This window comes from Capra hircus, chromosome 24 (assembly GCF_001704415.2).
Source record: "Capra hircus breed San Clemente chromosome 24, ASM170441v1, whole genome shotgun sequence".
Classification (NCBI taxonomy): domain Eukaryota; kingdom Metazoa; phylum Chordata; class Mammalia; order Artiodactyla; family Bovidae; genus Capra; species Capra hircus.
Window position 1 is genome coordinate 46,541,320 of NC_030831.1, and position 24,428 is coordinate 46,565,747.

Consider the following 24,428-nt stretch of genomic DNA (forward strand, 5'->3'; position numbering starts at 1 on the left):
CACACACTGTGCCGTAGGCCAGATCTGCCAGGGCAGCGCATCTGACATCCTCACAACAGCCAGCCAGAGGTAGGCACCCTTTACCCACTTTAGAGGCTCAGGGGATGGAGTGACTGGCCCCAGTCTGCCTGACTCTTTCCCTGCTGTTTCACACAGCCTCCCCAGTAAACCCAGATGATGGCTGGGGAAACCAAATGAAACGCCCAGCGCATGGTCATGTGGCTGACAGGAGAACCTAGTTCTCCCACTTCCACGTCTAGTATCTTTCTTGGTTTTTCTCTTAAAAAGGAAATGAACAAGGTGCCTCCAGTGGTCATGCCTAGTGGAGAAGGCAGTGTTCTCAAGCGGGCCCTCAGATGCCCCAGCTTCCTTCAAGCCTGGGGTCTCCAGGTCACCGTATGGTGCCCAGCTTCCTTCCCTACCTGCCTGTCCTGAAGTCCTCCTGCTCTGCCCTCTTCTCAAAGCTCAGGAGTGGGAAGAGGATTGTGATCCCTTTAGGGTGGCTCTCCAGCTCCCAGTCCTAGGAGCCTGGTGGGTGTCAGGCATGCAGTTCCCTGTTCCCTTCCCCAGAGCCAGCCCCTCGGATGGCTGAGGCCCACACCAGTGGGCAGCTCTACCTGGAGCAGGGAAGACCAAGGAAGAGTGGGTGGGGCCGGTGGGGCGTGGCGCCGCTGCAACTTACATTGCCCTTCTCAAACAGGTCGGTGTTATTCCTGCAGTTGTAGAGCAGCCGCTCCCCTGTGTCCCCCACGTCACCGTACAGGCAGAGGTAGACGTTGGCATCCGTTCCCGCACCTTCGAGTTCCCCAGTGCACACAGTCACGCGGTACCGGGCCACTGGCAGGTAGAGGGGGAGACCGCTGACTGCCAGCCCCCTGCTCCCAGCGCTGGCCTGCTGCTCCCCACTTTCAACCACTGCTTCCCCTCCTCCATCCAGCTCTCATCCAGGGCTGACCTTACTCCTTCCCTCGGCTGCCTCAGGACAATGAAGGGCCAGCTAAGCTGCGAATCTCTGTCCCAGACAGATCAGAGTTTCCTGCTCCTGGCTAATCATCAGAACTCCATGGGAAAAGTTTATAAGAATTCCGATTCCTGGGCCCTGCCTCAGGCTTCTCAAATCTTAGTTCTTGAGCTGGACGCCTAAAACTGCATTGTTCAATAGCTCCCCCAGGGGACTCTGGTGAAGCTGGCAGTGTTTGGGGACCACAGGTCTAATTCAAACATTTTGGCACTTGATTCCATTCCAGCCCAGTAGACTTTATTTTGCCTTAGGTTGTTCTCCAATTCATATGTGCCCTGTCTTCCTAAGAAAAGTAAGATAGCTTTTCTTTTGAACAAGAACTGAGCCTTCTCTTCTCTTCAGAACTCCCCAGTGCTAAGGACACACCAGGAAGAGAAGCAGAGAGAAAGCCACAAAGTGCAGCCGCTCCGGAAAGGTCAGAAGAGTCTTCCCACATTGAAAATATACTGTTGGGGGCAGCCCACATCCTGCACATCACAGCCTTGCTTCCACTTAAAATAAGCTTCAAAGTGAAATTCATTAATTCATTTGCCCCCTATCTGTTTACCTAAGCCTAGTAGGTGGAAGGCATTATGACAGGTGTAATGAGCAAGACAGACAAACTCTTGCTCTGTGGCACTTGCATTGGACTTGAGAATGGGAGATTGGAGCGGAGAGATGGACAGTAAAATCATAAAATAAGAACAGGGAAATCTCCGAGTTATATCTGTAACAAAGATGATACCTTGAAGTGATGCCACAGAGTGTGCTAGAAGTGAAGAGAAGGGCGGTGAGGGGGTGAAAATGATTTAGAGATGCAGAAAAGCTTGCTGTGAGGAGGCAAGGCTTGGACTAAGGTATTAGTGATAGAGCCAGACACAGGTGCTGTGAAAGAAGAGGGTGCTGCTAACTGTGAAGCCCCGGTGTGGGTACGAAGACTATGAAGTGGGGATGAGCAGCTATATTCCAGGAGCAGAGCGAACAAGGCCAGTGTGGCTGGAATGGAGGAAGCAGCAGGGGATGATGTGAGGTCCAGAGGTGAACAGGGGCCAGAAAGGGGCCCGTGATGTGTGACAGGTCAAGGTAAGACATGTGGCTTCCTTTGCTTATTGTTTTTAGTAGTACAGGAAGCCAGTATAGGGTTTAAGCAAGGAAGTAACTTGGCCTGATCTATGTTTTAAAGAGCATCTGGTTGCTATGCAGAGAGCCGATTGTAGGGGATGAAGGAGAGAATCAGAGAGGACAGTTAGTGGAATAATTACAGTAGTCTAGAAAAGAGAGAGGGTACCTAGGACTGGGAGTGCAGTGGAGATGGAGAGAAGTCAGTAGATTAGGGATACATTTTTGAGGTAGAAAGAACAGATCAGTGATAGATTAGATAGGTAATTAAGGGAAAGAGAGGAACCAAGGATGATTCCTGGGTTTTTGGCTTGGGCAACTAGGTGAATAGCATTGCCAAGAAGTAGGGACATCTGGGAAGAAGGATAAGTTTGGAGGTAAAATTCAATAGTTCTGTTTGTTCATTATAAATTTGAGATGCCTATTAGATCAGGGGTCCTCAACCCCCAGGCCAAAGACCAGTACCTGTCTGTAGCCTGTTAGGAACTGGCCCACACAGCAGGAGGTGAGTGGTAGGTGAGCAAGCGAAACTTCGTCTGTATTTACAGCCACCCACCCTTGCTTTGCATTGCCACCTGAATTCTGTCTCCTGTTAGATAAGAGGTGGCATTAGATTCTCGTAGGAGTGCAAAACCTACTGTGAACTGAGCATGCGAGGGATCTAAGTTGTGCACTCCTTATGAAAATCTAATGCCTGATGATCTGAGGTGGAACTGAGGCAGTGAAGCTAGTGCTTGGGAGAGGCTGCAAATCAGATTAGCATTAGCAGAGAGGTTGACTGAACAGAGACCGTAATAAATCAATTGCTTGCAGACTCATATCTAAACCCTATCAGTGAGTAGGAACTAACAAGCTGCATCTGGTGGCAGGCTTTAAGTCAGAATCCAACACTTAGTTTAGTCCATGCATGGCCCACCCGTTATTTTATTTACCACTTCCATCCATGCCTCTTTCTCACTCTGCACACTTTTCTCAGTCACAGTTTCGGCAATCCCACAAGCTAACCCTAGCCAAAATGAGTAAAAAATAAACATCACTGGGGAGTTTCTCTGGAAATGGGTGAAGACCCAATGATGAGACAGAAGACTCTGAGGCTGCTTGGTGGCTCAACTGTTAGAGAATCTGTCTGCAATGCAGGAGACCTGGGTTCGATCTCTGGGTTGGAAAGATCCCCTGGAGGAAGAAACAGCTACCCACTCCAGTATTCTTGCTGGAGAATCCCCAAGGACAAAGGAGCCTGGCGGGCTATAGTCCATGGGTTTGCAAAGAGTAGGACACAACCAAGCGACTTTCACTTCATTTCACAAAAAGTAGGCTGCACTTCAAAGAAAATACCAAGAGTCCTACTTAAACTACACATTCATTTCAACAGGTGATTCATATTCTCCAAGCCCATTTGGTAAAATATGCGGCGACCAGCTAGCCAACAAAACCATGAAACCTTCTAAACTTCTTCACCTCATGGATACCAAGCACCCTGGATTAAAAGATAAGCCCTTGGAGTTTTTCAGAAGAAAAAAAAATGTGAGCACGAAGAACAGATGCAATTATTGAAGGGCACCACTTTATCAAACGTGTCTGCACTGAGAGCATCATTCTTAGTGCCTAACTGCATTGCTAGAGCTAGAAGCCCTTTAATACTGGTGAAGAGCTGATCCTGCCTGTTACTAAGGACATTGTTGTGAGCCTTAAGGAGAGACTGCAGCTCAAAGGGTGGCACGTGTTCCTCTTTTGCCCAGCACCTTAACTAGATGAATGGATGAATGGATGATGTCCCCTGAAATAGCAGGGGATACTGAGGTGCAACTGTTGGGATTAGAGAGTCACCTTGATATGGAATCCAGGTTGATGAGTCTACCAATGATGACAACAAGGCAGCAATGCTCGTTTTTGTGCGATATGTTTTTCAGGAGGATGTGTGTGAGGGTATGCCATGTGCACTTTTGTAGCCAGCCAACACCAGAGCTCAAGTCTTTGAATGACTGCATATCAGGAAAACTGAACTGGTCATTCTGTCTCAGTATATGCATGGGCGGAGCAGCTGCCATAACTAGACAACTTTCTGGTTTCACTACTCGGGTAAAAGAGGTTGCTTCTGACTGTAAACCTACACACTGTGCCATCCATAGAGAAATGCCAGTTAGCTGAAAAATGTCACCTGAACTTAACAATGTTTGGCAGGTTGTGATTAAAATGATCAGCCCCATTAAAGCACGTGACCTTAACTCATGTCTGATTACAGAGCTCTGTGAGGAGATGGACACAGAGCTCACAGAGCTCACATGCCTTCTCTTATACACAGAAATGAGATGGCTTTCTAAAGGAAGATCACTGACCAGAGTGCTTTAGTTACAAGGGCCACTGTAGAGATTTCTTCTAGGAAAACAGTCACTATCAGGCAGCACATTTTAGTGACACAGAATTGGTTGCAAAACTTGCTTACTGCGTGACATATGCAACCTGCTCAACAAACGCAGTCTGTCACAGGGGAAAATGGCACTGTTTCCAAGTCAGCAGATAAAGTGGCTGCATTCAAAGCCAAACTGGAATTATGCGGCTGATGAGTGAACATTGGGATTTTTGACATGTTTCAAACATTAGCAGAGATTTTGAAAGAGACTGAGCCAGCACCCTCTTTCTCCCAGCTTGTGCACAATCACCTATCTCAGCTTTCAAAAGACTTGGAGCATTACTTTCCAGCCACAAAAGACTCACAAACTGGGAAGGAACTGATCTGTGAACCATCTGTGAATAAGCCAGGTGAGTTGACTTTGTCTGTGCCAGAAGAGGATCACAGATGATGGTGGCCTTAAAAGTGTGTTGGGACAACTTCAAATCTCCATACTTTCTGGATTAAAGCCAAGGTGGAATATTATGAGATTGCCAAAAAAAAAAAAAGCACTGAAAAGCCTGCTTTCATTTCCAACATCCTATCTTTGTGAAGCAGGGTTTTCTGCAGTGACAGCAATCAAAATGGAATTACAGAGTAGACTGGACATCGGCAGCACACTTTGGGTGTCGCTTTCTCCCGTTGCCCCCAAATGGGACCGCCTAGCTGCAGAAAAACAAGTTTAAGGCCACCAATCCTGCACTGTAGTGAGTTGTATAATTATCTCGTTATATATCACAATGCAATAATAGTAGAAATAAAGTGCACAGTAAATATACTGTGCTTAAATAATCCCCAAACCATGCCCTCCCCAGTCCAAGGAAAAATTGTCTTCCTTGAAATCAGTCCCTGCTCCCAAAATGGATGGGGACTGCTGCATTTGACGATTATAAAGAGAGGTCAAGATGGCAGTTGAATGTGCGTGGAGGGTCAGGACTGTTGACATGACTTTCGTCATCATAGACATGTAGATTCCACTGAAAGTCACAGTGCCAGGTGAGGCCCTCTGTGGAGAGGATGCAGACTGTAGAGGAGGCCTGTGGAGGGATGCCCACTTTAGAGGTCAAGCCCGGAAGCTAGAAACTCAGATGAGAAGCAGCAGTCAGTGAAGCAGAGGGATTGTGCTCTGAATCTAAGACTGCTCTAAAAAGCCTTTTTTTTTTTTGATGAAGGGGCTATTAAGGCATTCCCAGATAAACAAAAACTAAAAGAATTCATCATTAGCAAACCTGCTCTAAAAGAAACATTAACGGGAGTCCTTCATATTTGACACTAGACAGTAACTTGAACACACTCAGACATAAAGGGAATGAGGAAAAGCAATGATAGAGGTATATTTATAGACAGTATATTTTAATTTTTGTTTGTACCCTTTTCTTCTCGTATTTTATATAAAAGACAACTGCATAAAGCAATATATATATAAAATTGCATTGGTGGGTTTATAATGTACGAAAATGTAATTTGTATGGCAATATAGCATGAAGGAGGAGAAACAAACAAACCTACGCCAGAGCAGAGTTTTGTATATTATTGAAAATAAGTTGGTATTAATCCTAACTAGAATGTTGCAAGCTGTTAATTGTAATTCCCTGGTATAATTCCCCAAGTGTAATTCTTTCCAATAAGAAAGTAATTTATATAAATAAAAAGAAACCAGGGAACTAAAATTCTATTTTAGAAACTAATATGAAAGAAAGAATAAGAAAGGGACAAGAAAAAAACTTATGACATATAAAAGGCAAATAGCTAAATGGCAAACTTAAATCCTGCCTTATTAGTAATTACCTTAAGTGTAAATGGACTAAATATTTTAATCCAAAGGCAAAACGTGATGATAATCCGACAGAGATAGGATGGATCCCCCTACTCCACATTTGATCAGAAATCAAGGTTAATGATGCTAGATATGCACCAAGAGTGAACATAAGATGATTTTTCATATAATGAGGAGTTCTGGGAGCGCATGATAAACCTCAAGCAGGTCCAAAAATGGCTTAAGATAGCAGGGAGGGATGACTGGCTTGGGGTATGGTGGTTGCTGCTGCTGCTGCTGCTAAGTCACTTCAGTCATGTCCGACTCTGTGCGACCCCAGAGACGGCAGCCCACCAGGCTCCGCTGTCCCTGGGATTCTGCAGGCAAGAACACTGGAGTGGGTTGCCATTGCCTTCTCCAATGCATGAAAGTGAAAAGTGAAAGGGAAGTCACTCAGTCGTGTCTGACTCTTCGCGACCCCATGGACTGCAGCCTACCAGGCTCCTCCGTCCATGGGATTTTCCCGGCAAGAGTACTGGAGTGGGGTGCCATTGCCTTCTCCGGGGTATGGTGGTTAGGGGGTGGGAATTTCTTCACATGGGTCCTTGTATGGCTTGAACTTTCCACCAGTGTGAAGGAAGGGAACATCCAGGCTTTCTCACCAAATTGCCCAGATATCAGGCAGAAAATGAGAAAGATTGGTGTAGCTGGAAAGCTGTCAGAAGTCAAACATCAAAAATAATCCATGCTCCTTATTACACAGAGATTGACAGAATGAATAATGGATCTTACTATCTGATATGTGGAAGAAACACACTTTAGATACAAAGACACAAATAGGTTGAAAGCAAAAGGATGGCTCAGGAAGAGACAGACACTCTGTATGACAGACTCTAGGTTCATGCACATCACTACAAGTGACCCAATTTTGTCCCTTTTTATGGCTGAATAAATATTCTGTAGTATATATGAACCATATCTTCTTTATCCATTCATCTGTCTATGGACATTTAGGTTGCTTTCATGTCCTAACTATTGTAAATAGTGCTGCAATGAACACTGGGGTACATGTGTCTTTTTGAACAGGTATCCAGGTTGGGAAGAAGTAAAACTATCTCTATTCATGGACAACATGACCTTGTATAATGAAAATCACAAGGAATCTACTAAAAATGATCAGAACCAATAAATGAGTTCAGCAAAGTCATGGCGTACAAGATCAAGATAGCAAAATCAACTGTATTTCTATTACCTTGCGATGAATAATCTGAAAATAAAACTAATAAAAACATTTCCATTCAAAATAGCATTAAAAAGAATAAATGAAAGTGACAGTTGCTCAGTCGTGTCCGACTCTTTGCGATCCCATGGACTCTACAGTCCATGGAATTCTCCAGGTCAGAATATTGGAGTGGGTAGCTGTTCTCTTCTCCAGGGTATCTTCCCAACCCAGGGACTGAACCCAGGTTTCCTGCATTGCAGGTGGATTCTTTACCAGCTGAACCACCAGGGAAGCCCCAAAAGATTAAATACTTAACAGATAATTTTTTTAAATATTTATTTGACTGTGCTGGGTCTTAGTTGTGGCATGTGGGATCTAATTCCATGACAAGGGATCAAACCCAGGGCCCCTGCATTGGGAGCGTGGAATCTTAGCCACTGGGCCACCGAGGAAGTCCCTTAACAGATAATTTAAGAAAACAAGTGAAAACCAATTAATAAGTCACAGAGATGTACAGTATAGCAACTAACATTAATAATACTGTACTGCATGTTTGAACATTGTGAAGAGAGTAGAAGGCAAAAGGAAAAGAGGGCATCAGAGGATGAGGTGGTCAGACAGCATCACTGACTCAATGGACATGAACTTGAGCAAACTCTGGGAGATGGTAGAGGACAGGGAAGCCTGGTGTGCTGCAGACCATGCCGCCACAAAGAGTCAGACACGACTTAGCAACTAAACAACAAGAAGACAGTGTATCTTAAAAGTTCTCATCACAAGAAAAAATTATGTAGCAACATATGGTGATGGATGTTAACTAGACTTACTGTGGTGATCACTTCGCAATATATACAAATATTGAATAATTATGTTGTATACCTGAAACTAAATATAACTTTGTGAGTCAATTATGCCTCAATAAAAAAGAAAGACATGTGTAAAACTTATACTCTGAAAACTAAAAAACTGTTGAAAGAAATTAAAGATGATTTAAGTAAGTGGAAAAGCATCCTGTGTTCTCGAATTGGAAGACTTAACATCTTTAAGTCTTAACATCACTGCAGTCCATTGGGGTGTCATCATTAAGCTCCAATTGCATTGTCAAGGCAATACTTCTCAAACTGACCTACAGATAAAAATGAATCTCTATCAATCTTAGTTGACTTCTTTGTAGAAATTGACAAGCCATTTCTAAAATGCATATAGAATTTCAAGGGACCCAAAAGAGCCACAACAAAAAGAATACTAAAGAAAAACAAGTGTTGGCAAGATGTAGAGAGATTAAAACTCTCATACATTGCTGATGGAAATGCAAAACGTGCAGCTGTTTTGAAAAACAGTAGGATAGTTTCTCAAAACTCAAAACAGAATTGCCACATAGCAGCAGTTTGACTCATGGATATATATCCAAGAGGACTGAAAACATATGTCCACACAAAAGCTTGCACATAAATGTTCACAGTCACATTATTCATAATAGCCAAAACGTGGAAACAACCCAAATGTCCATCAACAATTGAATGCAGTCTCTCTACACAGTGAACTACTATTCAGTAATTAAAGTAAACGAAATGCTGATACATGCTACAAGGTGAATGGATATTAAAAAACATTATGCTAAGTGAAAGAAGACGGAGCACCGAACATCTGATGCTTTTGCATTGCGGCGCTGGAGAAGAATCTTAAGAATCCCTTGGACTGCAAGGGGATCAAACCGGTCAATCCTAAAGAAATCAAGCCTGAATATTCATTGGAAGGACTGATGCTGAAGCTGAAGCTCCAATACTTTGTGGCCACCTGATGTGAAGAGACAAATCATTGCAAAAAACTGTGATGCTGGTAAAGATTGAAGGTAAGAGAAGAGGGCATCAGAGGATGAGATGGTTAGATAGCATCGCTGACTCAATGGACATGAATCTGAGCAAACTCCAGGGGACAGTGAAGGAGAAAGAAGTGTGGAGTGCTGCAGTCCACTGGGGTCTCAAAGAGTTGGACACGACTTAGGAACTAAATAACAAAGTAAAAGAAACAGACATAAAAAGTTTTACATTAAATGATTTCACTTATATGAAACATCCAGAACAGGAAAATCTAGGAACAAAAAATAGATGATTGGTTTAAACAGATGGGTAAGTACAGAGCTAAGGAGTGAGGTAGGGGAATAGTTGTGACTTCTATTGGGCATGTGGTTTCTTTCGGGGGCAATGAAAATGTTCTGAAAGTTGATAGTGGTCATGAAGAATAATTATATCAATATACTAAAAGCCTCTGAATACTTTAAATAGATGCTTTGTAGGAACATGTATCATACCTCAATATAGCTATTTTTAAAAATGAACACTACTCATCCGTGGTCCATCTGAAATGAAGATAAAGTACATCAGAAATGATGTACCAGTAAGTTGATTTCAATGCACAAAATTTTTTTTCCGTCATATACCCATTTTATTTGGTGATATGAAGACATCTGAAAATTAAATTTGACCTTTAAATATAAGAGCCTGAAGATACAGTGTCTGAGCAAAAGCACTTGTTAGAAGAAAAGGTCAAGGACAGCAGTTTATCCGAAGACCTGCCTGACTGGGGCTGAAGCCAACAAGGGGGAAAGGTCTTGCCTCCAACACTGCCTCTTTGGGGGGACAGTACCTGGCATTCAACCATTGCTCTCTCTCCAATCAACTCTGCTAAAATACAGAAGCTATGTGTTTTAAACTTTCAGCCTTAGTATAAACGAAACTGATGTTTTTGTGTTAAGCTCCCAACGATAGGCGTTGTTAACAGTAATCAGAGCAAATAGCGGTAACTGGTTTGAGTAATGAAACGTGGAAGCACAAAAGGGAAGGGGGTGTGCCCGTCTCACTTCATTCTGAATTTTGATGAGGGTCGGTCTGCCTTTTCCAGTTGTAACTATTAGGCCCTTTCCAGAAGCAAGCTGATAAGGGAATTCAGAAATCCCTGTGCCTGGGAATTCCAGTCCCCTTTATTCAGGAGTTCAAAGGTCTGTTTGCCTGGACGTTGTCAGGGGTCCCAGTCCTCTCTAGGGGAGGGGGCCCTCCCAGCCCACCTGCCACTAAGGTTTCAAGCTCCTTCCTGGCGAGAAGCCTGTGGGCAATTAAAGATGATTTTAACTGTTAGTTATCAGCAGTGAAAGACTTCAAACAGACAGTAAGTACTAGAGCCTCTTGTACTTTAATTTTAAAATTACAGCTCAGCCTGATTAGCAAGAAGCTACAATTTTCAGCACTTGAGTCCAGTGGTCTCTTGCCCGCTCATCAGTGGTATGAAATCACTTCTGCTGGGCACACACTGGAGAATGCTAATTTCATCGGTTTTGCTATCTCATATAGCTCCTGAGGGAAAGGCAAGGTGGAAATAAATTGTGGGCTGGTGAGTGTTTTGTCCATGTTTCCTGGTCTGCATTAATCAGTGCGATCACCCCCGGCGGCATCCTGGCTCTCAGACGTGGTGTTAATTGCTTGTTTGACTGGCCCTTGTTTTTTAAGTAAACTAGGAGTACACAGTTTCAAACCTAGAGAATTGGTTTTAAATTGGTATTTACTCATCTTACATGAGCCCAAAGCTCTCCCCAAGGGATTTCCAGGAAGCCCTGCATATTATTCACTAGACCAGGATACCAACTGGGGAAGTGAGACATTGCCACCACCTCTATTTATTGTTACAAGGAAGCATCCAGACCAGAAAAGGAGATCTGAATTCCTACAGAGGTGAGTGAGGACACGGGCATGTTCCAAGAATAAGAGAAATTTATGTGGGCCAAAAAGAACAGTTGAGGGAAAGGAATTCAAGTTGGTATGGGCTCCAAAGTACTGCCCAGGACCCCCAGAGGACATTAAAATGCCTTTATAGCCAGAACAAACAGCTCTTCTGTTACGAACCCAGGTCCTGGGACTCTTTAATCAATAGAAATTGGTAAGAGGCCAGAAAAGAAATTCAGGCAAGGCTTTGCAAGTGCCCTTGCTCGCTCTCCGAGGAGGGCAAGATGGTTCCTTAAACGGGATGAGGGTAGTGGCAGATTGGTGGCTCTGATTGGAGGAGTGGCTTAGGTGGTCTGCCCACCCCCTTGGTGGTGCTGTGTGCAGGGGTCATGCCCAGTATCCTGCTTTTGCTCCCTGCGACTCAGAAATGGCAGTTGGTTTGCGGCCTTTTTCTATCTGTGGTTCGTAATTGCCCCAACTGCTGTATGTGTGCAGTTATTTTAGTCCCTTGTAGCTTCCTTGTATTATGTTGCTGGAGGTGCAAGCACTCCAGTAAAGGGTGCCAGGTCTTGACTTAGCTCACTTCAATCCAATACTAGTCATTACAGAATTTTTTTAATTGCCATTTTCTTGTAATAGTATTACAGAAGGCAAAAACAAACAAGCGTGTTATTGTATGTAACCTATGGAAATGCTCTTCCTCCCCACCCCTCCCACCACGATCTCTTCTAATCTTTCAGATCCCTACTTCCAAATCCCAGCCTCTTCAGCAGGAAGCTCATCTCCCCACTGTGTCCACAGCATTCATTCAAATCCCACCGGTTCCACCTGCGAAGTATTTCTTGAATTTATGTTCTCTGTAGCTGACTTGGTCCTTGCCCAATTTCAAGATCGCGTCTTCTCCCCACTGGATGATTTCTTAAAGGCCTGTGCCTAAAACACATCCTCCACACACCCACAAGTCCTTGACAGAGCAGGAGAAACATAAAGAAGGAGCTGGATGGAGTTCAAGGTCAAGGGTGGTATACATGTCATCAAGGGCATGAGAAGCCTAGGAACGCAGGAGCCCGAGTTGGAGGTGGAGACTGAGTTAGAGTTCAGAGGGGCAGCTCTGTGGGATGAGCCCGAGTGAGGTCCTGAGCAGTGGCTGGCTGCCTGGGAGGGAGGTGAGGGCACCAAAGTGGACGAGGACTAGCATGCAGATGAGCAGATTTTCCACTTGGACATTGATGAGTGGAAAAAAGTCTCTCAAGTTTTGATATGTGCAAAAATTACTTGATGTGCTTGATAAAAATACAGATTACCAGGCAGAGCCCTCAGAGAGTCTAGTTAGTATTATCTGAGATTGGGACCAGGCATCTTTGTTTTAACAAACACTCTGGGCAACTTTGATATAAACGAGCTCTTGACCACACTTTGAGAGATACTCTCTGATGCAGGCTGAATTGTGTCCCCCTCATATCCATATCCACTCCAGTACTCTTGCCTGGAAAATCCCATGGATGGAGGAGCCTGGTAGGCTGCAGTCCATGGGGTCGCTAAGAGTCGGGCACAACTAAAGCGACTTAGCAGCAGCAGCATATCCATATGTGGAAGTCTGTGGGGAAATTAACAAGATGGCGCCAGTCAGACTCTCTCATTTCCCTCCTTCCCCTCGCCAGGCTTTTAAGGCCTCTGGCCCCATGTTCTGTAAACAATGACTTTGCATGGTTATGTAACAGCCGAGACCACTTTTAGCACTTCGCATGCGCATCGTGAGGTACTCAACTTGGTCACAGGCCACTTTGTGCAGCAGGCCTATATGAGCTTCACCCGGAAAGGCCCTGAAGGGTTGGGTGTGCTTATCTTGGGTTATGTCTTATCTGTTGCTGCAGCTGCCGTGCCAGCCAGGAGAGAATAAACATGTCTCCAGTTCCTATGGCTCCTCGAGTCTTCTTCCAGTCTCTTAGGTCGAGCCTTGCCTACCCTGGGTTCAGCGAACAGTGTGCACAGTGAGATACAGTGAGACACCTGGCATCACGAACAGGATCAACAAAACAAAGTCACAACCCCCAGGGCCTCAGAATGTGATTGTTTTTGGCGGTTGGACATTTAAAGAGGTAAACACGATAAAAATGAGGTCGTATGTGTGGACCTTCATTGAGCATGATGGGTGTCCTTTTAAGAAGAGACTAGGACACAGATGGCACCCCACTCCAGTACTCTTGCCTGGCAAATCCCATGGGCGGAGGAGCCTGGTGGGCTGCAGTCCATGGGGTCACGAAGAGTCAGACACGACTGAGCAACTTCGCTTTCACTTTTCACTTTCATGCATTGGAGAAGGCAATGGCAACCCACTCCAGTGTTCTTGCCTGGAGAATCCCAGGGACGGGGGAGCCTGGTGGGCTGCCGTCTCTGGGGTCGCACAGAGTCGGACACGACTGAAGCAACTTAGCAGCAGCAGCAGCAGGAGGACACAGATAGGAGCACAAACAGAGAAAATCATTTGAGAAGATGGTCATTTACAAGGCAAGGAGAGAGGTCTCAGGAGAAAGCCAACCTGCCAACACCTTGATCTTGAACTTCAGCTTCCAGAGCTATGAGTAAATAAATTTCCATTGTTTTAAAACCCCAGTCTGTGGTATTTTGTTACAGCAGCCCAAGCAGACTAATTCGCTATTCTAGAACAATGAATGGTAGAAGTGGGGGATTTAGAGAATGACCAGCGGACACAGTGCAAACGAGATGCACATGAGCTGGGACAGAGGCCCCCCCCCATGGGCGGTGTGAGCTTTGAGGCTGAAAGTGCAGAGAGAGTCAGGAGAATGCCTCGTCTTGCTAGCCCCACAGCTGTGAGGACAGAAAACTGGGTTTTGGGAGAAGGGGAGTCATGCTTTAGTCAAGGTAAGGAAGAGACGGAGGTAAAAGAACAGCCTGGGCATTTAAGTAAAAGTGGCAGCTTTCTCTCTGAAAAAAAAATCTCACTAGAATGACAGTATACCGGTATTTTAAAGATTTAACCAAACATAAAATTGTCACCAATAAAGCCTGGGGAGAGGGATGAATATGGACAGCAGCAGCCAAATTTCAGAAGCTGGGGCACAGCTAGAAAAGTTACTAATGCCTGAGCACAGTGGGTCCTCACCGGGACCCCTAGAAATTTGTTGGATAAACAAATTCCTGAGCTCCCCACACCAGACCCACTGAATTAGAAAACCCATGGGTGGGGCACAGCAATCTGTGTTTCAAGAAGCGCTCTAGGTAATAATGCTGAAGTTTGAGGTCCCATGACTTAACAGACGGAGAGAATTGATTAGAGCAGTCAGTTGTGAAATTCACGAAGCAACCTTGCAAAAAGTCTCAGGAATGACAGCACCAGGTAACTTCAGAAATATGGAGTGAGGAGCTAATCTTATGAGGACTGGTTGGACGGATTTAGAAAACAGATCTCAAGCCCTTCTCCTCAATTGCTCATATCTACAGGCTCAATTCTGGCACATAAAGAGGGCAGACCAGGTAACAGTAGGTATATTTCTGCCTTGGGCTACATTTTATATAAAGTCCTAATTGGAGGCTAAGCAGGGATCACGTTATTTATCATATTTTCAGGGAGATGATTGCCTTGCTGCCAAAGAAAATACTACTGAATGTGAAAAGGCCGAGTATGGTCACTTACAAGGTCAGAGATCTTGTTCTAGGTCCCACTCTGTCTCTAACTGTATAATCAGGGTGAGAACTTCCTCAATTTCCTTATCTGCATCAAGCTATTCTAAGGACCTTTGAACACAAATATTCCATAGTCATATATTTTAATTAAAATTGAAGAAGAATCATAAAATAGTACAAATTGCAAGCATTGCCTAATTGAACAAACAGGGTGATCCCTCTTTACATATATATATAGAGAGAGACAGAGCTCCTACTGGATGTGCAAATGCCTGAGAAGTGACATTATCCAAATACTTAGAAGGACTTCAGGAATGATGGGTGATGTTGTTTTCTATATAATCTTAACTTTCTTCAATTTTTCAAATTAATTTTGCACTTCATTATCTTACGTGCTAATTCTGATCAATTGCTAATATTTGCTTGCAGTGCCATATTGAGGGCCACAAAGCTCACTTCAGACTCAATGGGAAAGAATGATGTGATTGCCCAGTAATCTCTGCCAAGGGAAAAGGATAGGATATATGCCATGTGTTTGCCAGCACTCTGGTGGTACAACCTAGAGGCAAAATGGTCTCGCTTACCTCTTTGACTGTGGATGACTTCAGATTAAAAGCTCAGCTCTCTCCTACAAGCCTCAAATAGAAATAGAGGATTCACAAGGGAGCAGTCGAGTATGGCTGTAAGAACCCAGATCCAGCCTTCCTTTTTTGAAGAGCATCTCATGAATAATTTGAAGAGGATGCTTCCTTTAATTTCAGGGAGTGTCTGGAGAAATATTGTTCAGTGCGGATTCTTCTTGTTGTCTCACAGCCAACCTGAAGACCCAGAAATCTCCCCCTTCTCACCCATACCCATCATCATAGAGCTTTAGCATCATGCCTTGGAGATGGTTCCTACAAGCCTATCTTGAGTATAGGATCTTATAAACTTATTCCTCATTCAGAGGGAGTCTGATTCTGCACAGCGGACAAGACTACGGCTCATGAGTCAGACTCCTATTGGCACACACACCCCCCATTCCACTACCTCCCCCAGGATCAGAGCCCGTCAGTACTTACTGCCCATTATCCTCCGTACTGTTGGGCCTTCAGCAGTCATTTCCCTAACGATCTCATTGTCATCCTCATTGGCATCCAGCCAGCGATTGCAGTTGAAGTTATACTTGTCCTTGGTCAGAGTGTTCATTAGGGTCATCTGGAATGAAGTCCTGGGATGAGCAAGTGGGTGTACTAGAGATATTTATCCATGCCTTGAGGTTCCTGTTCTGCTAGTTCATCTCAAGGAGGACGAGGCCATCCCCCCAGAGAGGACTCTTGTGGAAGATGGAGTGCCAGATTAATATGTATCCCTCTGGTCCCCCAGAGACCCACAGTTGCCTGGCAGCCAGGTGACTGGGACACAAGGCAAGTCTCTTGAAACCTAAGCATCTTTTTAGCCTACTTTGGAAGTCCTGTCCTCATCAGGAATTCCATGCGTCATGTGTCCAATTTTAGGTCTCACTGTAACCCTTCCCCATCCACACTCCCAACAGATAAAGGCAAACTAACAAGACAAGGTCATTAGAAAGAAACCATGTTGGTTTCTTTCCCAATCACCTTCCAACCCCAAGATGGTCATCTCACCTTTTCTAAATGCCATCCAGAACCAGGACTCCTTTTATCATGCCATACCCGAATCTTATAAAACCTGCCAAGGTCTGGGAGCTCAATCTATGGTGAGAAATAACAAGGTTTGCATGGACAGAATCAAGTGAAATGTATTTATCCTCATAGCTGAGCCCCTGCCAGGAGGTCATCTGCTTTGAGTTGTTTTTTCAGCATCAAGGCAGGGTTTACTTCAAACCACCCTCAAATACTCTCTCTTCTTGTGCTCCCTTAACCAATGGCACACGAGGGCGAGACAGCTGTAGATCTAGGGTTCAGCCTGGGCTGGTGAAACTGCACAAAAATAACTGACCCACAGTAGGATCCTGACTAAAGGAAATCTTCCAAATGATAAGCTTTCAGTTACAAAATCTATATGGCAGCCCTGCAAATTAACACAGGCCCACACCCCCAGGACTCTGCTGGGCACTGAAACAGACAGAAAGATCAATACAGTGGTCATGCCCTCCCCCAGGGGCTCAAAATCTAGCTGAGAAGACAAATACATAACGAGCAATGAACTGAAGGTATAATAGAAGCTCCAACAGGGTGCTCTGAAAAGAAAGCCGCAAATTACAAAATTATTCTTACCTAAAGGTCAGAGCAGCACTTCCGTTGGCAAAACAAGCCCTGCTCTACTTATATACATTATCGAAAATTTAAAGCTGAACTTATTTTTTAATGTTCTAAAATGTATACTTTTCCTTAAATTGGCTCCTTACTCTAATTCAGTCCAGGTTGGGCTGTTTGACACTAACTGTGCTCAGGGTCCCTGTTCTACACTGATTCCCCAAGTCACCAGGCTCCTGGATGCCCAAAGCCATTCCATACTTGCTTCTTCTCTCGTGCTTTGTTTGGAACTGTTTGATTCAGATAAAGGGCCAGATCTAAACTGCACCCCAATGCATTGCCTGTAGATTAAATGTGGCACTCCTGCAGGGGCCTGGGGACTCTGTTTTACCTTTTTGTCTTCAAACTTGATCCAAACCTGGCTTCAAAAGCCAGAATCCCATGACAAATGCATCTTACACCCCTTCCTCCTTCCTCCATCCCGCCCCATCACACTTCCTTCCTACCCTAAATTTCTCAATTATGCCGGGTTTGAACCACTTGTTGTTGGGATTCAGAAGGATCTCATCTGTCCGTCCCTTCTGCCCATAAATCTGGATGAAGATAGGAGAGTTGGAACCAGCTTTCTTCAAGTCGGTTGTCCAGACCCACAGGGACCATGGGAATTCTGCAGAGATAGGTCCAGTTGCACCATAAACTTCAAAAAGTGAAAAGATTTTCATGCTTCCAATGGGGAAAATGAGCACATCAAAGGTGATCAAGACTGAAATGCAGGTTGTGTGCAGTTGTGTCCCACTCTCCCATTATATAAGCGCCAGTACCAAATTTGGGGAATGAAGGATTCCTTGCTATTTGAAAGTGTGTACCTTAATGTTCATTTCTTTAAAATTAATTAATATTTTAATTGGAAGATTAAAACCTTACAATACTGTGATGGCTTTTGCCATGCCTCAACATGCATCAGCCATGGGTATACATGTGTCCCCCTCATCTGAGCCCCCTTCCCATGTCCTTCCTCACCCTGTCCCTCTAGCTTGTTTCAGAGCACTGGCTTTGGGTGCCCTGCTTTGAGTATTGAACTCACGCTGGTCATCTATTTTATATATGACAATGTATATGTTTCAATGTTATTCTCTCAAATCATCCCACCCTTGCCTTCTCCCACTGAGTCCAAAAGTCTCTTCCTTATGTCTGTGTCTCCTGGTGAGAGTCTGTTAGTAAGTTTTAAGTAGGGGCAAGAGTAAACTCCACCCAGATGTGACCAGTACATTCAGAGTGCACTCTGTTCGACCATTCAGGTCAACAACTAGCCCGTCACAGCAGCGTATCAATTTGGGGCTGCTGCAGTATCAACCTTGGTGCCATGAATATAACTCTGCGTGGCCTGTGCCTTGGAGAACTGAGCTCCCTGGGGGACCCTTTCCCTTCCAGAGGAAAATTGCGAAGCACGAGGACCCAGTGGTCTGCCACCCTGGCCTTCGTTGGCTCCAGGCCCCTCCACCTACTTTTCAGTCTCTTCTTCCTGAGAGACACCATCTCATAGAGCTGCCTCTCGATCAGTCCATCCGCCTTCTTCTCATCCAGCCAGTTGCTGCAAGGGAAGGTCTGCTGGATGCCAGTGAAGGGGCACAGAATCACCACCTGGGGGAGAAGATGGCATCTTCTGCAGCGAGTCCCCTGATTGGGACTTCCTTGCAATGTTCAACGGCCTCCTTAGCCCCACCTTTAGGGTCATATAGCCTATCTCGTTGAATTTTGGATCAAGAAATACCTCCTCTAGGAAATCTTCCCAAGAAGGTATCATACATACTCCAATTTACTAGTGCAAATATCAACCATTTTTCTCTATACACACACTCTTTTTGAACACCATACTTGCTATGTGCATCCTAAAATCTCAGTCTGAACCAAATAACTAGAATACTAAATTAATACCCTACTTTGTCTTGCAGAAAAAAGTCAATCACATAAAAGATAATTAATCCCTATAATTTAATATGAAAACTAACTACCTTCTTCAGGGCTTGATCCTTATTCAGCCTTCTCTCCTACACCTTGTCCATCTCTACTCACACTCTGAAATCATAGGTTTAGAACACGGCAGTCTATCTAACCCAGACACACCTAGATGCTTTGAAGAGAAGCATCAGAATGCCAAAGGCAGGGATCTTAGGAACATCAGGAGAAAAAAGATAGATGGCAACTGGACTAACAGAAGCCAGATGATATTGGGGGATAAGGGAATTAGAATTCAGTCTAGAGTTCTGTATCCCAAAACTTCTTTCAGGAATGAAAATGAAATAATAATTTTCAGATGAACTAAAACAGAGTTTACCACCGATAGACCTTATTTAACCAACGGAACTTCTAAAGGAAGTTTAGCAGGAAGAAGAAAACTGATGCCAAGAAAGAGGTCTTCAACACAAGAAGACTTGGCAAGCAAACACCCTGGCAAATCTGAACAAATAATGACTCTACAAAACAACGTATAATGTGTGGATTTAAAAATCATTTCAAATAGAACTAAAATAGTAGGCAAAAATAGCATACAACCTAGATGCAGGATTATTATCATTAGAAATTTCTGAGATTCTTGAATTGTCTAAGAGGGAAACAGAGATGGTGATTAAATTTAGGTCTTTTCACAGTAAAATTTCAATAATAACCACTAAAGAACCAGAAATAGTGTATAATTTTCCAAATCACTATCAAGGAAGCCAATCAATTTATCAAAAAAAGGGAAGAAAGGTAAAAGCAGAACAGACACGTCAGTTATTATAATAAATACAAGTGGACTAAATTTATGAAAAAGATAGTATCAGATTGGGTTGTGGCATAGATTCAATTCACCAGAAGGTTGAAATAACTCTATGTTTCATAATGTAGCTTCAAACCATATACAGCAAAAATTGTTAGTTCTATAGTAAGAAATTTAAATATCTACCATTGACATTGGAAATTTCAACAAATCTGTCTTAGTAGTTAATAAATCAAACAGACAAAATGCTATTAAGGAGACAGAAGATTCAAATAACAAAAGTAGCAAACTGAATTTATAAATAAAATCAAAATCTTAAATTCAGCTCTTGGAAATATGTGCATAAGTTGAAGTGCATTGTAAAGTAAATCTCAAAAATATTTAAATAGCATCATTAATGTTTCCTGATTAAAACAATATTGAAATAAATAACAAAAACATAAAAAGCAAAACGTATTTGCAACCTAAAAATTACATTTCAAAATAAATAATAGGTAATGAAAGAATTTCAAATGGAATGACAAATAACCAAAAAAGCACAAATCATAGAAGAAAAAATTGATAAATTGCCTTCCATCAATATTAAAAGCTTCTGCTCTTCAAAAACATTAAGAAAATGAAAAGGCAAATTATGGAGAACAGTATGGAGAGTCCTTAAAAAACTAGGAATAAATCTGCCATATGACCTAGCAACCCCACTACTGGGGCTTATACCATGAGAAAATCATAATATAAAAAAGACACATGTACCCAAATGTTCACTACAGTACTGTTTACAAAAACCAGGGCATGGAAGCAACCTAGATGTTGCTAGATGTTGCTAGATCCATTCATCCTAGATGAATGGATAAAAAAGTTGTGGTACATAGATACAATGAAATGTTACTCAGCCATAAAAAGGAATGAATTTGAGTCAGTTGTGGTGAGTTGGATGGACCTTGAGCCTCTCATACAGAGTCAAGTAAGTCAGAAAGAGAAAAACAAGTACTGTATATTAACTCATATATATGGAATCTAGGAAAAAATGGGACTGGTGAACCTATTTGCAGAGAAAGAATGAAGACACAGATGTAGAGAATGGGCTTGCGGATGCATCAGGGGAAGGAGTGGGTGGGTTGAGTCGAGAAAGTAGCTTCAATATGTATATACTACCATGTGTAAAATAGTGGGAAGTTGCTGTGAAATACAGGGAGCCCAGCCTGACCTAGAGGGGTGGGAGTGGGGGAAGGGAAGGAGGCTCCAAAGAGAGGGGGTATATGGTGGCTCAGTGGTAAAGAATACACCTACACTGCAGGACATGTGGGTTTGATCCATGGATTGGGAAGATGCCCTGGAGGAGAGCATGGCAACCCTCTCCAAGATTCTTGCTTGGAGAATCTCATGGACAGAGGAACCTGGCAGGTTATAGTCCATAGGGTTGCAAAGAGTTAGACACAACTGAGCAACTGAACACACACATATATAATTATGACTGATTAGAGAGAAGGCAATGGCACCCCACTCCAGTACTCTTGCCTGGAAAATCCCATGGACAGAGGAGCTTGGTAGGCTGCAGTCCGTGGGGTCGCTGGGAGTCGGACACGACTGAGCGACTTCCCTTTCACTTTTCACTTTCATGCATTGCAGAAGGAAATGGCAACCCACTCCAGTGTTCTTGCCTGGAGAATCCCAGGGACGGGGGAGCCTGGTGGGCTGCCGTCTCTGGGGTTGCACAGAGTCGGACACGACTGAAGCGACTTTGCAGCAGCAGCAATGTTGTATGGCAGAAACCAACATATTATAAAGCAATTTGGCTTCAATTAAAAAATAAATTTAAAAAAAGAAAATGAGAAGGCAACCCACACACTGGGAGATTGTTTATATACAATGTATATCATGGGCTTCCCTGATGGCTCAGATAATAAAGAATCCGCCTGCAATGCGAGAGACCCAGGTTTAATCCCTGGGTTGAGAGGATTCTCTGGAGAAGGGAATGGCGACCCACTCCAGTATTCTTGCCTGGAGAATTTCATGGACACAGGAGCCTGGTGGGCTATAGTCCTTGGGATCCCAAAGAATTGGATATCATATCTAAAATACATATTATATATCACAATTATATATTATATATTCATATATAGATATACATAGTTCTGTCGTAGAACTTGTATAAAGAATACACAAAGAACTCACAATTCAACAATAAAAAGATAAAAAATTTTAAAAGGTAAAAAGAAAGGAAGATATACAAATGATCAATAAGCATATGAAAAAATAATGTTCAATGTAAGTGGTCATCAGAGGCATGTAGATTAAAACCAAATTAAATTCCATTACATATCCATAAGAATACCTAAAAATTTTAAAGATTGGCATTACTAAGTGATGGTGAGGCTATAAAACAACTGGGATTTTCATACAATGCTGTGGGCATACAAAATTGCGTAGCCCCTTTGAATATAGTCTAAAAAAGACTTTTGTAAATTAAATGTATATTTACCATAGAATATAGAAATTCGACTCTTAGGTATTTACCCAACAAAATTACAAACATGCCCATAAAAAGACTTGGACATGAATGTTCATAGCACTTTATTCATAATAGAAAAAAGAAAAACCTGGAAATGACCTAAACACACACAAATAGTTGAATGAATAAACAAAATGTTATATACCCTTACGAAGGAATACTACTTAACAATAAAAAGAAAGAAGTACTAACCCCTGAAACAGTGCTAGAATAGACAAATCTAATCTTTAATGACTGAAATGGGATCCGTGGTTGCTTGGAATTGTGGAGACTGACTGGGAGGGAGAACAAGGAACATGTTGGGTAATGGAAACATTTCATATATTAATTCTGGTAATGGTTACATGAGTGTATATGAATTCATTAAAACTCAAAGAGCAGTACAGTTCAAAATAATGCATTTTTATTTATGCCAGTTATACCTCAATGAAGTTGAATTTTAAAATGAAACAATAAAATCAAACTGAATAACAGAAGTATAACATGTGGGGTACAGGTACAGCATTATTTGAGAGAAAATTATAGTATCAACATTTATACCATGAGAAAAGAAGAAGGCTAAAATTGAAAGAGCTAAGGGTACAATTTAAGAATTTATAAAAAATAGCAACAACTGAAACCAAGAGAAATTTAGAATAGATAATAAAGAACAATAAAATAGAAAATAAAGATATAATAGAATATAAACAAAGAAAAATGTTGGTTATATGAAAGGACTAAATAAACTTTTGTCAGAATTATATTTTTAAAAAGCAAGAATATCTGAATAACTGATGTTAGGAATGAAAATAAGATTATAATTACAGATGTAGTGGAGGTTAAAAGGTAAGAGAATATTGTATATGGCTTTATATCAGGACATTTGAAGTCTACAAATACACACATTCCAAGAAAAATATAGCTCATTCAGATTGAAGAGAAAATGGAAAGCTTGAATAATTCTATAACTGCTAGGCTTCTCTGTACATGAGATTTTTCCCAACAAGAACACTGGAGTGGGTTGCCATTTCCTCCTCAAGCGGATCTTCCCAACCCAGGATCAAACTTGTGACTCACATATCTCCTGCGTTGCAGACAGGTTCTTTTACCACTAAGCCACTGGGGAAGCCCCAATTTTATAACTAAGAAAACAAAAACAACTTTCTTTTTTTTAATCAGTAATTCTTCTCTCTCTCTTGCAGGTGTGCACACACAATCCCACACTATCTTGACCAGATCACTGCATTTTTTATACCTTCTTTCAGGAGAAGAAATGTTTCTCATTTTATTCTAAGATCAAACCTCACAAGGACTGTATGAGAAAGGAAAATCAAGGGCCAATGTCCCTCATGGACATTAATACATAATATATTCTCTATAAAATGTTGGATAATCAATTTCAGACCCATAAAATTAAAATTCATTATGACCAAGTTTGGCTTATAGAAGTTCAGAGTTGGTCTACCATAAGAACTGGTAATTCACCATAATAAATAAAAAAGAAAAACCATTTGACTATCTAATCAAGTATAGAAAAAGCAGTAGATAAAGTTTGACACCAATTCAGAATAAAAACTCTTAATACTAAAACTATAAATGATCAGTCTTAATAGCAGAGTTTAGCAGGATAACTATATGTAACTTTAAAATACAAAAGTACTTCTATATCTGTCTACACCAGCAAAAAAAAAATAAACACTTTTAAAAGAGATACCATTTATAATGGCAGCAAAAGTTTCTATGAATATATTTACAAAGACATGCAAGACCTTTACTAAGAAAAGTATAAAACTACTGAGAATTATTAAAGAGCTAAATTTTAAGGGGTACTGTATGTTCATAAATGGGAAAAGTTAGCAGAGTAACAATGTCAGTTCTTCCAAATAGATCTACAGACCCAGTTGCATTCTGTTCAACAGTTCTTCATGGAACTTGGCAAAAAAATTTCTAAAATTTCTATGGAAGATAAAGGCTTATGGATAGGTCAATATATACCTGAGGAAGAAGAATAAAGTGGGCCCTAGCAGATACCAAGACTTACTGTAAAGGTGTAAAGTGAAGATAGTGAGCAATGCATTAGTGCAGGAATAAACTAAATCAATATATGGAACAGCCTAGG

At 42.3% G+C, this 24,428-nt stretch overlaps 1 protein-coding gene across 1 annotated transcript in view; it reads right to left on the bottom strand.

The window, feature by feature from the left end:
* LOXHD1 (lipoxygenase homology domains 1) overlaps positions 1-24,428 on the bottom strand; it is a 198,479-nt gene that overhangs the window by 110,315 nt on the left and 63,736 nt on the right. The window contains exons 9-13 of the mRNA XM_018039819.1: positions 18,569-18,704; positions 17,570-17,730; positions 16,473-16,559; positions 15,909-16,044; positions 683-837 (exon numbers count right to left, since the gene is read on the bottom strand). Of these exons, the coding sequence (XP_017895308.1) occupies positions 683-837; positions 15,909-16,044; positions 16,473-16,559; positions 17,570-17,730; positions 18,569-18,704 (675 nt within the window). The remainder of the gene's footprint in view (positions 1-682; positions 838-15,908; positions 16,045-16,472; positions 16,560-17,569; positions 17,731-18,568; positions 18,705-24,428) is intronic.